This window comes from Stegostoma tigrinum, chromosome 6 (assembly GCF_030684315.1).
Source record: "Stegostoma tigrinum isolate sSteTig4 chromosome 6, sSteTig4.hap1, whole genome shotgun sequence".
Lineage (NCBI taxonomy): Eukaryota > Metazoa > Chordata > Chondrichthyes > Orectolobiformes > Stegostomatidae > Stegostoma > Stegostoma tigrinum.
Window position 1 is genome coordinate 71,635,410 of NC_081359.1, and position 14,191 is coordinate 71,649,600.

General features: G+C 41.6%; 1 protein-coding gene across 2 annotated transcripts in view; it reads left to right on the forward strand.

Annotated features, from left to right (window-relative positions):
- The window catches only part of fdx1 (ferredoxin 1), a 31,461-nt gene extending 20,045 nt beyond the window's left edge, over positions 1-11,416 (forward strand). For both annotated transcript variants that reach the window (XM_048533504.2, XM_048533505.2), the window contains exons 3-4: positions 4,372-4,501; positions 10,808-11,416. In XM_048533504.2, coding sequence (XP_048389461.1) covers positions 4,372-4,501; positions 10,808-10,922 — 245 coding nt within the window. In that variant the 3' untranslated portion in view covers positions 10,923-11,416. The remainder of the gene's footprint in view (positions 1-4,371; positions 4,502-10,807) is intronic.
- The last annotated feature ends 2,775 nt before the right edge of the window (positions 11,417-14,191 follow it).

Consider the following 14,191-nt stretch of genomic DNA (forward strand, 5'->3'; position numbering starts at 1 on the left):
TGGCCAGAACAGCAGGTCAGAAGTTAAGAATACTGTAGCGAGTACCTTGTCTCTTCACTTGCTTGGATGAGTGAAGCTCCAACAACACTTGAGCTTGACACCACCCAAGACAAGGCAGCCTGCTTGATTTGGTATCACATCCAGAAATGTCACTCCACCAGCAATGCTTGGTAACAGTGTGTATCATTTGCAAGATGCACTTCAGAAATTCACTAAGTCTGTAAACCCATGACCACTTTCATCTGGAAGGACACAGGCAGCAAATAACATAAGAATGCCAAACCCTGCCAATTCCCTATCAAGCCAGATACCATCCTGACTTGAAATATATTGCAGTTCCTTTGGCACCAGTGGGTGAAAAACTTGGAATTCCCTCCCTATGGGCATTGTGGGTCTACCTGGAGAACATAGAAGCAGCTTTTGTAGAAGGCAGCTCAAGAACAACTGGGATGTGCCTAACTAGCAATGCCCATATCCCACAAGTGAATTTGAAATTAATGATTGGGCAAAGAGGGGAATTTTGGATTTTTTGGAGATGCAAGTTGCCATAGCGTAATTACTTGGTGGTGGCGGTTCTGCTCCCACGATGTCCACGTTCTTCAAGGACCGCAACTTCCCCCGCAGCGGCCGAGAACGCCCTTGACCGCGTCTCCCACATTTCCCGCCACACATCCCTCACACCCCGCCGCCCCCAAGAGGAACCCCCTCGTTCTCTCAAACCACCCCACCAACCTCCGGATACAACGCAGCATCCTCCGACACTTCCGCCATCTACAATCCGACCCCACCACCCAAGCCATTTTTCCATCCCCACCCTTGTCTGACTTCCGGAGAGACCACTCTCTCCGTGACTCCCTTGTCCGCTTCTCCACAGTCCCCTCCAACCCCACCACACGCGGCACCTTCCCCTGCAACCGCAGGAAGTGCTACACTTGCCCCCTCACCCCCATCCCAGGCCCCAAGATGACTCCATATTAAGCGGATGTTCACCTGCACGTCTGCCAATGTGGTATACTGTATCCATTGTACCGAATGTGGCATCCTCTAGTGGGGAAACCAAGCGGAGGCTTGGGGACCGCTTTGCAGAAAACCTCCGCTCGCTTCGCAATAAACAGCTGCACCTCCCAGTCGCGAACCATTTTAACTCCCCCCTCCCATTCCTCAGACAACATGTCCATCATGGGCCTCCTGCAGTGCCACAACGATGCCACCCGAAGGTTGCAGGGACAGCAACTCATATTCCGCTTGGGAACCCTGCAGCCCAATGGTATCAATGTGGACTTCACAAGCTTCAAAATCTCCCCTCCCCCCAGTGCATCACAAACCAGCGCAGCTCGTCCCCTCCCCCCACTGCATCCCGAAACCAGCCCAACCTGTCTCCGCTTCCCTAACCTGTTCTTCCTCTCACCCATCCCTTCCTCTCACCTCAAGCCGCACCTCCATTTCCTACCTACTACCTCATCCCGCCTCCTTGACCTGTCCCCTCCCTACCTCCCCACCTATACTCTCCACCTATCTTCTTTTCTCTCCATCTTCGGTCCGCCACCCCTTCTCTCCCTATTTATTCCAGAACCCTCTCTCCATCCCCCTCTCTGATGAAGTGTCTAGGCCCGAAACGTCAGCTTTTGTGCTCCTGAGATGCTGCTTGGCCTGCTGTGTTCATCCAGCTTCACACTTTGTTAACATAGCATAAGTACTGTTTGGCTCTTGCACATATATAGAGCTCGGATGGATGACGGAATAAAAGTCTTTTAAATCTTGAGTTAAAAATTTTGACCTAGTTACGTTTTATATAAAACATAATTATGTGCTCATATTGCCAAATAATTAATTATTTTTCCTAATAAATTTACTTGCATCAATTTTTGCAATAAACAAAGCCTGTGGAAAATGATCACTTTTTAATTGTATGAGTCATAAAAGCATGCAATTCTGGCTTCTTCAAAGTCAAGTTGAGAAAGTATCTCCAAGAAGTGCATCAGTTACAACTGCCAAGGTGGATAACTGCTAAGATGACATTTAAACTTTGACTTGTATTTATACTTCACCTTTTTGAATTCACCTTTAAAATAAGATTTTATTAAAATCAAGCAACATCAGGAAATATGTTTAAATGATGAAAAGCTTGGCCATTTACGGACTAAAGAGGCAAAGAGATGTAGGAAGAGCAGTCCAGTGCTTGGGCCTTTCGTAGCTGACAATAAAGCCAGCAGTTATCAAGCAATGAAAAGTAAAGTCAGGCCAGAATTAGCATAGCACAGATGTTTTCTCAGGCTGTGGGAGATTACAAAGATTGGGTAGGTGAGAGCATTAAGGAATTTGAAAACAATGAAAATTTTGAAATCCAGTTGTTACTTGACATTTACAGGAAGTAAGTGTGAGAGGGATGGAATTTATGGCAAGACAAGGTACAGCAGAATGCCTTTAGTAATTCCAAATTTGTGGAATGTCGGAGAGTGGATTACAATGGATTGATCAAGTCAAAATGCAGCTAAGATTGTGAAAAATTTTGCCTTTAGATGAGTTGAGACAGGCTAAGTCTGGCTATGTTACAGAATTGAAAATAATCCGTATTGGTCATGGAAAAAATAAGTATAATTTCATCTTGGAATCAAAGTGTAACAAGGTTGCAAACATACTGGTTTAAACACAGACTGTTGCCAGAGCAAGGGATGAAATCAGTAGTTAGAGAACAGACTTTGGCGTGCACCATAAGCAATGGCTTCAGTCTTGCCTATCGTTCCATGGAGGAAATTTGTGCTTAGCCAGGACTGGATGTCCAATAAGCAGACTAGTTAACTTAACAGTGGAGGAATCAAGTGAGGTGGACATGAGGTACAGTTGGGTCTCCTCTGTGGTGTGCAAACTAACGCTGATTTGAGGGAAAGCAGTGGTGTGCTGGCTATGTCACTGGAAATTGGTAATCATGGTGATTAGGCAGAGAAGTTGAGTAGCCAGTGATTTTAGTGGGAATAGGTTTGAGGGAACGGGAGGTGAATCTCATGGACAGAAAAAAAAACTGAGGGCCTAAGGGAAGCAAATAAACTAAAGAAAGGTGTTACTTTGGGGCTGAGGTAAAGAATATATTAAATGAAACTTAGAAGGGTGGACAAGAGAAGGGGATACAACCAAAACAGCTGATCAATTGGCCTTAATTGAAACATAAAATAATCAGAGGGTTAGATAGCGTGGATAGGGAGAGCCTTTTTCCTAGGATGGTGACGGCGAGCATGAGGGGGCATAGCTTTAAATTGAGGGGTGAAAGATATAGGACATATGTCAGAGGTAGTGTCTTTACTCAGAGTAGTAAGGGAATGGAACGCTTTGCCTGCAACGGTAGTAGATTCGCCAACTTTAGGTACATTTAAGTCGTCATTGGACAAGCATATGGACGTACATGGAATAGTGTAGGTTAGATGGGCTTGAAATCGGTGTGACAGGTCGGCACAACATCGAGGGCCGAAGGGCCTGTACTGTGCTGTAATGTTCTATGTTGATCTTAGTGTCAGAGAGATTCATGAGCTGCATGCACCTGTTGAAGGTGAGGGTAGGTAGACAGGGTTTTAAAAAAAGGTGGTTAGCAGTTAAGATCAGATGCGAATGATTTGTTTGTTCACTATCATTTAACACACAATTCTGCCTCTGGCTATAATATTTGGAGAATGGAGCAGGTGTATACAATTTGCTTACGGTAGACCTGGTTTCCATGCTATCTCTGCTCCTGTGTTTCTACCTTCAAATGCTGTAATTTCTCCAACACCAAGTTACTAATTTGGAGTGTGTAGAAGTGGCACTAACTTCTTTAACAGCCTCCTTCCCAAGGTACGTTTACTGGTCAAGGATGATCACTTTACAAAAAATACTGCCCAAATTGCAGATTTCTGCCTATCAGTAAATCTTTTTCCAAGTAGCCTTCAGAGCTCGTTGGTTCCCAAATCACCTGGTCTGTTTTTGCTCCTTCCCTATGGGCTGTCACGAGCTCTTGAATCTATTTCAGCATTGCCATCCATTTGCATTTGCCAGCTCCTTTTAGAATTGTGGTGGAATTGTTCTAATATGTAAATAAACTGATTTAGAAAATTTCTAAGTTCAGTAGTGAAATTTGACGGGATTTAGTGCAGGGCCAGGATACACCAATGGGTGGAGAATATGAACTGTGACATAGAACTGTGAACTGTTTGACTAATACCCTTCAGTGACGGGCTGGATATGAAACTTGAATATTTTGGTATATATTTTAAACCTATACTTCAGAAAATTAGCTTCGATCTTTGCTTTATCCACCAAGCTGGCAGTCTTCCAAAAGTAGTTTCAGTTGTGTAGTTGTAGTTGCAAATACAGTTGGCGACACTATATTTACCTCACTCTTAGGTGCGTGTGAAGGAACCTTGGCATGCTCTACCTGTCATCTAATCTTTGAAGAGCCCATTTACAAGAAATTGGATGACATCACTGATGAAGAAATGGATATGTTGGATCTAGCCTATGGCCTCACAGAAACGTAAGACTTTCAGTTTATCTTACACTAATTACAGATCTTGATGTTAGTATGTTTGAATCTAATGATTGATGCAACAATTTTGTTTACTGTCTCTAATATGCAAGTCCCCAGGTGGATAACAAGTTGGCATTAGGAAAGCTAATGTTGAATCAGGTGGGGAGAGGTTGGAAAAGTAGAAGGAAATTTTTGAAAGGTACTGTAAAGGAGAGGGGCGGGCAGTAGTGCTGAGACAGCTGAGAAGATGTGCGCAAAAAGCAAAAGTCTGAAGATTACAACCTTGACAAGGGAAAATACATTGGAGATAATGGTAGTTTTCTGTGGAGTATTTGTAAGTGAGGATGAAGTGGTTAAATTTAATTTGGGCAATGGAACTACTGTTGAAGAAGTAATTGGGGTGACTAAAGCTTTTGGAGCTACGTGCTTTCATACAGCAGTCACGACAGTTCTCAAATCTCAACTGAAAGTGTTAAGCACAGGACTGTACCATTTTGGGATATATCTGGTATTCAGGAAATCCAGTTACAACAACATATCTTCTCCACACAAAGAAATGGAAGAAGCTGTGCAATTGTTCTATTCACGTTTAGTTCTTAAAACTATGGGATATGACACACAGATGCTGGTATATATTGACCATGACTGGTTTCATTGGACGGTTGAGGGTGGGCTTTCCCTTTAACTGCGACAGTCCTTGTGCTGATGGTGCTGTGACAATAGAATTGGGTTGAGAATTCCTCATTGAGCTGCTGCGTTCTGTCCAATAGAATGTTTATGTTGCAGCCACCTTGTGCCAGTGAAGATGATGATGATTACAGGCTGCATGGTGACTCTGTTATTAGCACTGCTGTCTCACAGCATCGGGAACCCAGACCCAATTCCACCCTCTGACTGTGTGGAGATTGCACGTTCTGTCTGGGTTTCTTGGTGCTCCAGTTTCCTCTGATAGCCCGTGGATGTGCAGGGTAGGTGGATGACCCAGGGGAAATGCAGGGGTACAAGGATAGGTTAGGAGGGTGATTCTGGATGGGATGCTCTTCAGAGGGTAGGTGTAGACTGGATGGGACGAATGGCCTTTTGTAGAAAAAATTCATTTGTGGGATGTGTGCATCACTGGCTGACCAACATTTATTGCCTGTCTCCAGTTGTCCTTGAGAAGGTTGTGGTGAGCTGCAATTCACTTGCTGTGGATTGACCCACATAGCCATGAGAGAGGGAATTCCAGGATATTGACCCAATGACAATGAAGGAACGGCAATTATATTGCCAAGTCAGGCTGGTGAGTGGCTTGGAGGAAGCTTTCAGGTGGTGTTGTTCCCGTATATAGAACATAGAACAGTACAGCACAGAACAGGCCCTTCAGCCCACAATGTTGTGCCGACCATTGATCCTCATGTATGCACCCTCAAATTTCTGTGACCATATACATGTCCAGAAGTCCCTTAAATGACCCCAATGACCTTGCTTCCACAACTGCTGCTGGCAACGTATTCCATGCTCTCACAACTCTCTGTGTAAAGAACCTGCCTCTGACATCCCCTCTATACTTTCCACCAACCAGCTTGAAACTATGACCCCTCGTGCTAGCCATTTCTGCCCTGGGAAATAGTCTCTGGCTATCAACTCTATCTATGCCTCTCATTATCTTGTATACCTCAATTAGGTCCCCTCTCCTCCTCCTTTTCTCCAATGAAAAGAGACCGAGCTCAGTCAACCTCTCTTCATAAGATAAGCCCTCCAGTCCAGGCAGCATCCTGGTAAACCTCCTCTGAACCGTCTCCAAAGCATCCACATCTTTCCTATAATTGGGCGCCCAGAACTGGATATCTGCTGCCTTTTTCCTTCTAGATGGAAGTAGCCATGGGTTCGGAAGGTACTACCTGAGGATTTTTGGTGAATTTCTGCAGTATATCTTGTAGATAGCACACACTGCTGCTACTACTGAGTGTTGGTCATGGAGGGAATGGATACTTATGGATGTAATGTTAAACAAGCAGGCTGCTTTGTCTTGCACGATGTCAAGCTTTGAGTGTTGTTGGAGCTGCACTCATCCGGGCAAGTGGGGAGTAGTCCATCATACTCCTGACTTGTGCCTTGTAGATGGTGGACTGGCTTTCAGGAGTTAGGAAGTGAGTTACTTGCTGCAGTATTCCTAGCCTCTGACCTGCTGTTGTAGCCACTGTGCTTATATGGTAAGTCCACTTGAGTTTCTGTCAGTGATAACCTCTGGATGTTGATCGTGGGGCATTCTATGATAGTGACACCATTGAATGCTGAGGGGTGCTGAGATTTGTCTCTTATTGGAGCTGGTTGTAGCGAGTGACGCAAATGTTACTTGCCACTTATCAGCCCAAGCCTGGATATTGCCCAGATCTTGTTGCATTTGAATCTGGAATGCTTCAGTATCTGAGGAGTTGCAAATGGTGCTGAACCTTGTGCAATCATTGGCGAACATCCCTACTTCTGACCTTATGATGGACTGAACGTCATTGATGAAGCAGCTGAAGATCGTTGGACCTAGGATATTGCCCTGAGAAATTTCTACAGAGATATCCTGGAGCTGAGATGGATGACCTTCCACAACCAGAACCATCTTCCTATCTGCCAGGTGTGATAACAGCCAGTGGAGTGTTTTCCCCTAATAGCAATGATTCCAGTTTTGCTAGGGCTCCTTGATGCCACATTTGATCGAATGCAGCCCTAATGTCAGGGGCTATCACTCTCGCCTGACTTCTAGAATTCAGGTTTTTTGTCCATGTTTGAACAAAGGCTGTCATGAGGTCAGGAGCTATGTGACCCTGGTGGAGTCCAATTTGGGCATCAATGCGCAGATTATTGCTGAGCAGGTGTTGCTTAATAGCACTGTTGATACCTTCCATCAGTTTGATCGAGGAGCAGTAATTGGCTTGGTTCATTTTGTCCTGCTTCCACTCTGAGTATTCAATGATTCTGAGATATTTATTCCAGTATTATGGAGATGAATTAATGGATCATCATATCCTAGATGGTATTGAACTATTTTGAATGTCGTCTGCACCCATTTAGCTGAATAAATCTTGTTTCATCTGAAGATACAAACCTGCAAAAACCCTTCAAGCCTGCTGTGCCATTCCGTGGGACTTGTATGTCAAGTCCCATATTCCTCTCCCTTATAATAACCTTTTAAGCTGTGTGCTCCAAGGTCATAGAACCCTCTGAGAAAACATCTCCCTCCTCTCTGTCCTAAAAGGCCAGTCCCTAATTTTAAAGACGTATTCCCCTGTTCTAAATTTGTCTTTTGATGTCCACCTTCTGTAGTCTATTCCGGATCTTGTAGACTTAAAATCCAATCACCAACCGCTCCTCTAAACTCCAGTGAAAGTAATCCAACCCACTCATTTTGATCAACCCTTCTCTGAACTGCCTACAAAGAATGCACATACACCCTCCTTTATAATAAGACCAAAACTGTACAATATTCAAAATGTGTTCTCCCCGGTGCCCTGTGTCACTGAAGCATAGTGTCTTTACTTATGTTTTAATGCCTTTTATTATGAAGAATAGCATTCCATTTAGCCTTGATCACTAGCTGTCCCTGCATAAAAGTTTTACTGACTCACCTAAAACTCTCTTCACCACGGAATTCTGCAGCTGTTCTCTATTTGAAGAACATGCTACTTTCTTAACACTTCCTGCCAAAGTGAGTAACTTCACATTTTTCCACATGCTGCATCTGCCAGATTTTTGTTAGACCTTACACTTATCAATGGTGAAGAGTTTTGAAGGTTTAAAAGGTGTGCAAGTACTAGACCCTGCTTTTTTTAATTTTGGTACTTGACGTTGTCCTAGTTTAGCTTGTGCTGTGTACTGACTGTCAAAATATTGCTAAAGGGAAATTCTGGGATTGCATTGAAGATCATTGGGAGGTAAATGTGATTTTCCTTTTTCCCATGTTCCAACTGGTCATTATGTAGCACTGTTACATGAATGTTTTTTACTAGAGTTAACAATGTTACTAATTTAATTAATTAATGTTACTACTCTGGCTGAAAACCCAGAAATACTATTTTAAAACCAACACTGAAGACTGCTATCAAGAGACATTAACGGTTTGTGAATCTTTGGAATTGTCTGGTCCAGAGCGCTGTGGATGTCAGTTGAGTATATTTTAAATAGAGATTGGCATTTGGTAATCTGTCAGTGACATAAAGGGATTTGAGTATAATGTGGAGAGAGGAGGCATTGAAGTGGATGAACAGACATAATTGTATTGAACGGTAAAGTAAGTTTGAGCTGAATGACCTCCTCCTGTTCCAGTGTCACTACTGTGCATCAGCCCAGGTTGGGAGAAGGTATCCTGACCTTTAAAGGCTGGAATAAGCTGTTTTATGGCTATTCAGTTATTGTAGTGCTTTGTAAGGTTTTTAGCTGATATCTATTGAAGTTTAGGGTTCAGAAGTGCTATGATTGAAACTTAAAATATACCGAGGGTAGATTTGTACAAGTTATTTTCTGTTATGGGAGAATCGAGGGGTATGGCCACTAGTGAAAAATGAAAGCTCGTGCTAGTCTGTCTCTCTCCCTCCTCCCTCCTCGCGCTCGCTCTCACGCTTGTGCTCTCTCTCGCGCCCCCCCCACCCCCACCAACCCCATGGTAGGTTTGAGTTTGTAGTCAGTTCAGCCATGAAATTGTGGTGGAACAGGCTTGAATGGCTGGAAACTCTCCTCCTGCTCTTTGTTTGTACTTTCAGAAGGCTACTTGGGACAGTTTAGGCTTCGCTATAAAGTAGTTCCTGGGTCGCAGCTGATTGGAAGAGGACAGGTCAGAGTCTTTAGGGGTAGCCAGAGGTGGCAGCAGATGTGGGTACATTCACAACGCTTTGAAAGGCATCTGGATGGGTATATGAATAGGAAGGGTTTAGAAGGATATGGGCCCAATGCTGGCAGATGGGACTAGGTCAGTTTGGGACATCTGGTCAGAGCGGCCAAGTTGGACTGAAGGGCCTGTTTATATGCTGTATAACTGAGTGAGTGCTAATTTTTAGTCATCTTGTGGGAAAGGAAACAGGCAGCTGGATGGCTCTGTGCTGTTAAAACAATCTCTTAAGAGGTTCGAAGAATTGGTAGACAGTCAAGAGTTTGAGTCAACCTGAAATAAATTTGAGGAGCTCTCAAACCTCAAGTGAAACAATATGTTTCATTTAAAGGTACAGTTTGTAACGTATTTGAATATTTAACTAGATGTCAATATGAGGGATGGGGAAGAGGAGAGAGTGAAAGTATGGCATAAAGCTAGACAGTAGCATTATCACTCCTACTTTTTCTGTTTCTAATGTAATGAGGTGCCTTAGCTTGTTCTGTAAGTCTGTAAAATTATTTGAGTTTCCATTGCTTCATTAGTTATTTTTAATAGTTTGTTAGTATTTTTCCTAAAAGATTGAAGACTTATTCTTGGGACTAAAAATACTCCAGAATTTGGTTAGACTAACAATTGCAGTCATACAGCACAGAAACAGACCCCTCTCTCCAAGTCATTTATGCCAACTAGGTTTCCCCATCTAAACTGGTTCTATTTGGCTCATATCCCACTAAACCTCTCCAAATGTCTTTTTAAATGTTGTAACTGTACCTGCATCTAACACTTCTTTGGCAGTTCATTCCATATGTACACCACCCTCTGTATGGAAAAAGTTGCTCCTCCAGTCCTTTTTAAAATCTTTCCCTTTTAACCTGTACACCCATGCCCTGTAATTTTGAACTCCCCTACATGTAGCAAGTATTTGAATATGAAATTATCTATTTAGGTTGAATGAATTATGGTTGCCTCACGAATTTCCTTTCTTATCCATCTTGTTTGACTGTTGCAAATTCTGTTTTCTTAACCTACATGGAGAAATACATGAGTAGAATATAAAATGAAATCTCTTCATATTGAGCATAATTTGTTAGTCACGTTGTTAATTGTGTCCAGTCAGTCTGTGTTGTGGTGACATTTATCATAGCTGATTGGAATGGACCTGTACTTGATAATTCTAATAACTTCAAAGGTAAGTCTCGTGATGTTCTGAATCAGTGTTTTTGTCGAAGTACTCAGCATATTTTACTACACAACTGGTAACAATTTAGAGACAAAGTGCAGACTTTTTCTTATTTGCTGGAACATTGAAGTTTTTTTTACAATAAAGGTAGTCATTTTAGGTATTTAGAATTATAATGACAATATTGATACTGAAGAATCAGCTCCTTGGAATATTTCCCAAAATAATACTTTGCAATAAGCTTATCTAATGAGTCTTGTGTTTTTAAAATATCATTCAATTTGATTTTCAGATCTCGTTTGGGTTGCCAGATCTGCCTAAAGAAATGGATGGATGGAATGACTGTGGAAGTGCCAACTGATGTTGCTGATGCAAGAGAAGCCAAGGACATTGGTTCAGGCTCCTAAAGGGGTTAATCTAATTTACAAAATCAACATTACTAAAGAAAGTTAATTTCTCTTAATAAATCATACTTTATTATACTGAATACAATCTTCAGTGTAGGTGGGTCACTTAGTATTGAATGTCTCTAAGTTGTCTTTTTTAATTTCTTGGTTGCTAAGAGCCACTAATATTGTAATGCAGTACAGATTCAGAGAAGTACATTTTACAAATTGCTTAACAGAAATCTACTATACAGGATATGAAAAATCTAAAGAAAACAATTTAACTTTTTTTGAAGAAGTTTATAAATGCTGTCCAAATCCAGCATTATCCTTTTGAGTGCTGGAATTTCAAGAGTTCCAGAATCCAGTCCAGTTTTGTCTAGTTCCAGATGGGTGTTAAATTGAAATTCGAATCTGATTCCATTAATGCTAACCATATATGTTATGTTGCAGTTGCATTGATTATTCTTGAGACTATTATAGTTAATAAATTCTGTAATGAGTATATTTGGAAACATGGTAATAAGTTAATTTCTTACTGAAATTCTTTGAAAATGTTGCAGCAGTGATGATATTTATAATTTTTTGGCCTTTTCATTTTAATGCAGCAATAATATCAATTTTCCACGTCATATTTTGAGTAATTTTGGAGCATAGAGTGCCTTTAAATGCCTTTCTCTACAACTCTTTTTAGGTTTCACTTCCTTAAACTGTTACTGGTAAAATGAGAGTATAGCACTGGGGCAGGGTGGTGAAGAGGGGATCTTGACTTAAGCGCAATGCTGTGATCATAATTTTGGCAAGATATCTTTTAGTTGTGAGTTTGGAGCTTCAAATACCACTTGTTACGATATCCATGTTGGCCACTTAATTCCAACAGTGATATGTAGTCCAATAGAACATGTTGCCTTCGTGAGGTGAAGACTAGATGATGACGTTAGTTTCTTCCATGTGAAAATTCAGCCTTTTCAAATAGCAATACTGCTGAAATATTGCCTGATCTGTACACCAACATATCCGTTCTTTCCTCCAACAATTTCCTTGCCTGTTTTTTGTTAATCTAAAGCCCTTTGAAAATATTTAAACATCTTGCAATTCAAGACAAATGTTTTTGACAATAGATGAATGGGTTGGGTCCTTAAAACAAATAAGCAATTTTATGGGGTAGATATGGAGATGATTCTATTAGTGAGGGAGTTCAAAACTAGAGGATGTAAAGATGTCATTAATAAATCTAATGAAAAAGAGAGGAGTAACATATTCCATAGATGATGGTTATAATGTGACACTCTCTCTACTTGAGGTAAATAGCATTGATGCATTAAAGAGGACCAACAGCTCAGCCAACTTGTACTGATATAGTGCTTTTAACATAAACAATCCCAAATTACTTCAGTAACCTTATTAAACAAAATTTGACCCAAGGACATGCGGCTGATAATTGGACATCCAGTCAAAATCTTGGCCTAGTTGTCTAGGGAGCATCTTAAGAGGAGAATGTTTAGCACGGGAGTTCTAACATGTAGGCTTTGGTACAACTGCTAATAATAGAACAATTAAAGTTGAGGAAGCTGTAAAAGCTAGATTTTGAAGGAGCTTGGAAGGTTGTGGGGCTGGAAGAGATTATAAAGATGGGGCCTTTGCAGGGATTTGACAGCATGGATGAGAATTTTGCATTTGTTGTGTTGCTTATCTGAGAGTTGGGGAACCAAAGGAAGTTAGTGAATGCAATGTGCACAGATTTTGGGGCAAATTGTGTAAATGAGAGCTAAATTTTGGATGACCTTGCATTTATGGAAGGTAGAAAATAGGCTGGCTTTAATGTGTTGGAATACTAGCCTAGAATGACATGAGCTTTACAGCAGAAAATGAATGGTTAGTATGAGGTAGAAAGGAACAGAGGATATAGGGTTTGTTTAGGTTGCAGAATATAAATACGTACATACACTAGATGAGCTGAATGATTTTTGTGCTGCAAACTGTGAAATTCATGCAATTATACAAAAGCAAGTTGCAATTCTTTTCTTGCAAGGAATATTACAGCTATGCAACTATTATGCGGAGATGTCTTTTTTCCCTTTATTCATCCACTGGATGAGGGTGTTGCTGGCTAGGTAGCATTTACTGCCCAGAAGGCAGTTAAGAGTCAGCCACATTGCTGTGGGCCTGGAGTCAATGTAGGTCAGACCCAGGTAAGGATGGCAGTTTCCTTCCCTAAAGGGCGTTAGTGAACTGGATGGGTTTTTCCTGACAATGAGCGTTAGATTCTTAATTCCAGATACTTATTGAATTCAGATTCTACCATCTGCCATGGCAGGATTTAAACTCTGGTCCCCAGATGCTGTCTGGTCTTTGAAAAAGCAGTCAGTGATAATACTACTAGGCCATCACCTCCCCCATTAATATGCCCTTTAAAATCTTGCTTCTTCCTTGCTCCTTTTCTCTCTGGCTATGTGGATGTGATAAGTAATAACTACACCAACATTTGTTTGGACTTGCAATTCTGATTGTAAATTGTAACTAATGACAACTCATACAAAATATTTCTTAAAAGTCATGTCTAGCAAAAATGCAAATTAATATAGCTTAAAATATGAGTTTGCTCGCTGAGCTGGAAGGTTAGTTTTCAGACGTTTCATCACCATTCTAGGTAACATCATCAGTGAGCCTCCGACAAAAGCGCTGGTGTTATGTCCCGCTTTCTATTTATCTGGTTAGGCTTCCTTGGGTTGGTGATGTCATTTCCTGTTCTTTTTCTCAGGGGATGGTAGATTGATTTGGAGCCAATGTGTTTGTTGATGGAGTTCCAGTTGGAATGCCATGCTTCTAGGAATTCTCGTGCGTGTCTCTGTTTGGCTTGTCCTAGGATGGATGTGTTGTCCCAATCCAAGTGGTGTCCTTCCTCATCTGTATGTAAGGATACTAGTGATAGTGGGTCGTGTCGTTTTGTGGCTAGTTGATGTTCATGTATCCTGGTGGCTAGCTTCCTGCCAGTTTGTCCAATGTAGTGTTTGTCACAGTTCTTGCAAGGTATTTTGTAGATGACGTTCGTTTTGTTGGTTGTCTGTATAGGGTCTTTTAAGTTCATTAGCTGCTGTTTTAGTGTGGTGGTGGGTTTGTGGGCGACCCTGATGCCTATACAGCGTATTCAAAAAGAATGGGTACCCTATGAACATAGTCCGCCGATTCCTCAGCAATAAACCCAAACAAACAGACAAAACGGACTCAAAAACCATAACCACTCTCCCCTACATCAAAGACATTTCCGAAATGACTGCCAGACTACTTGG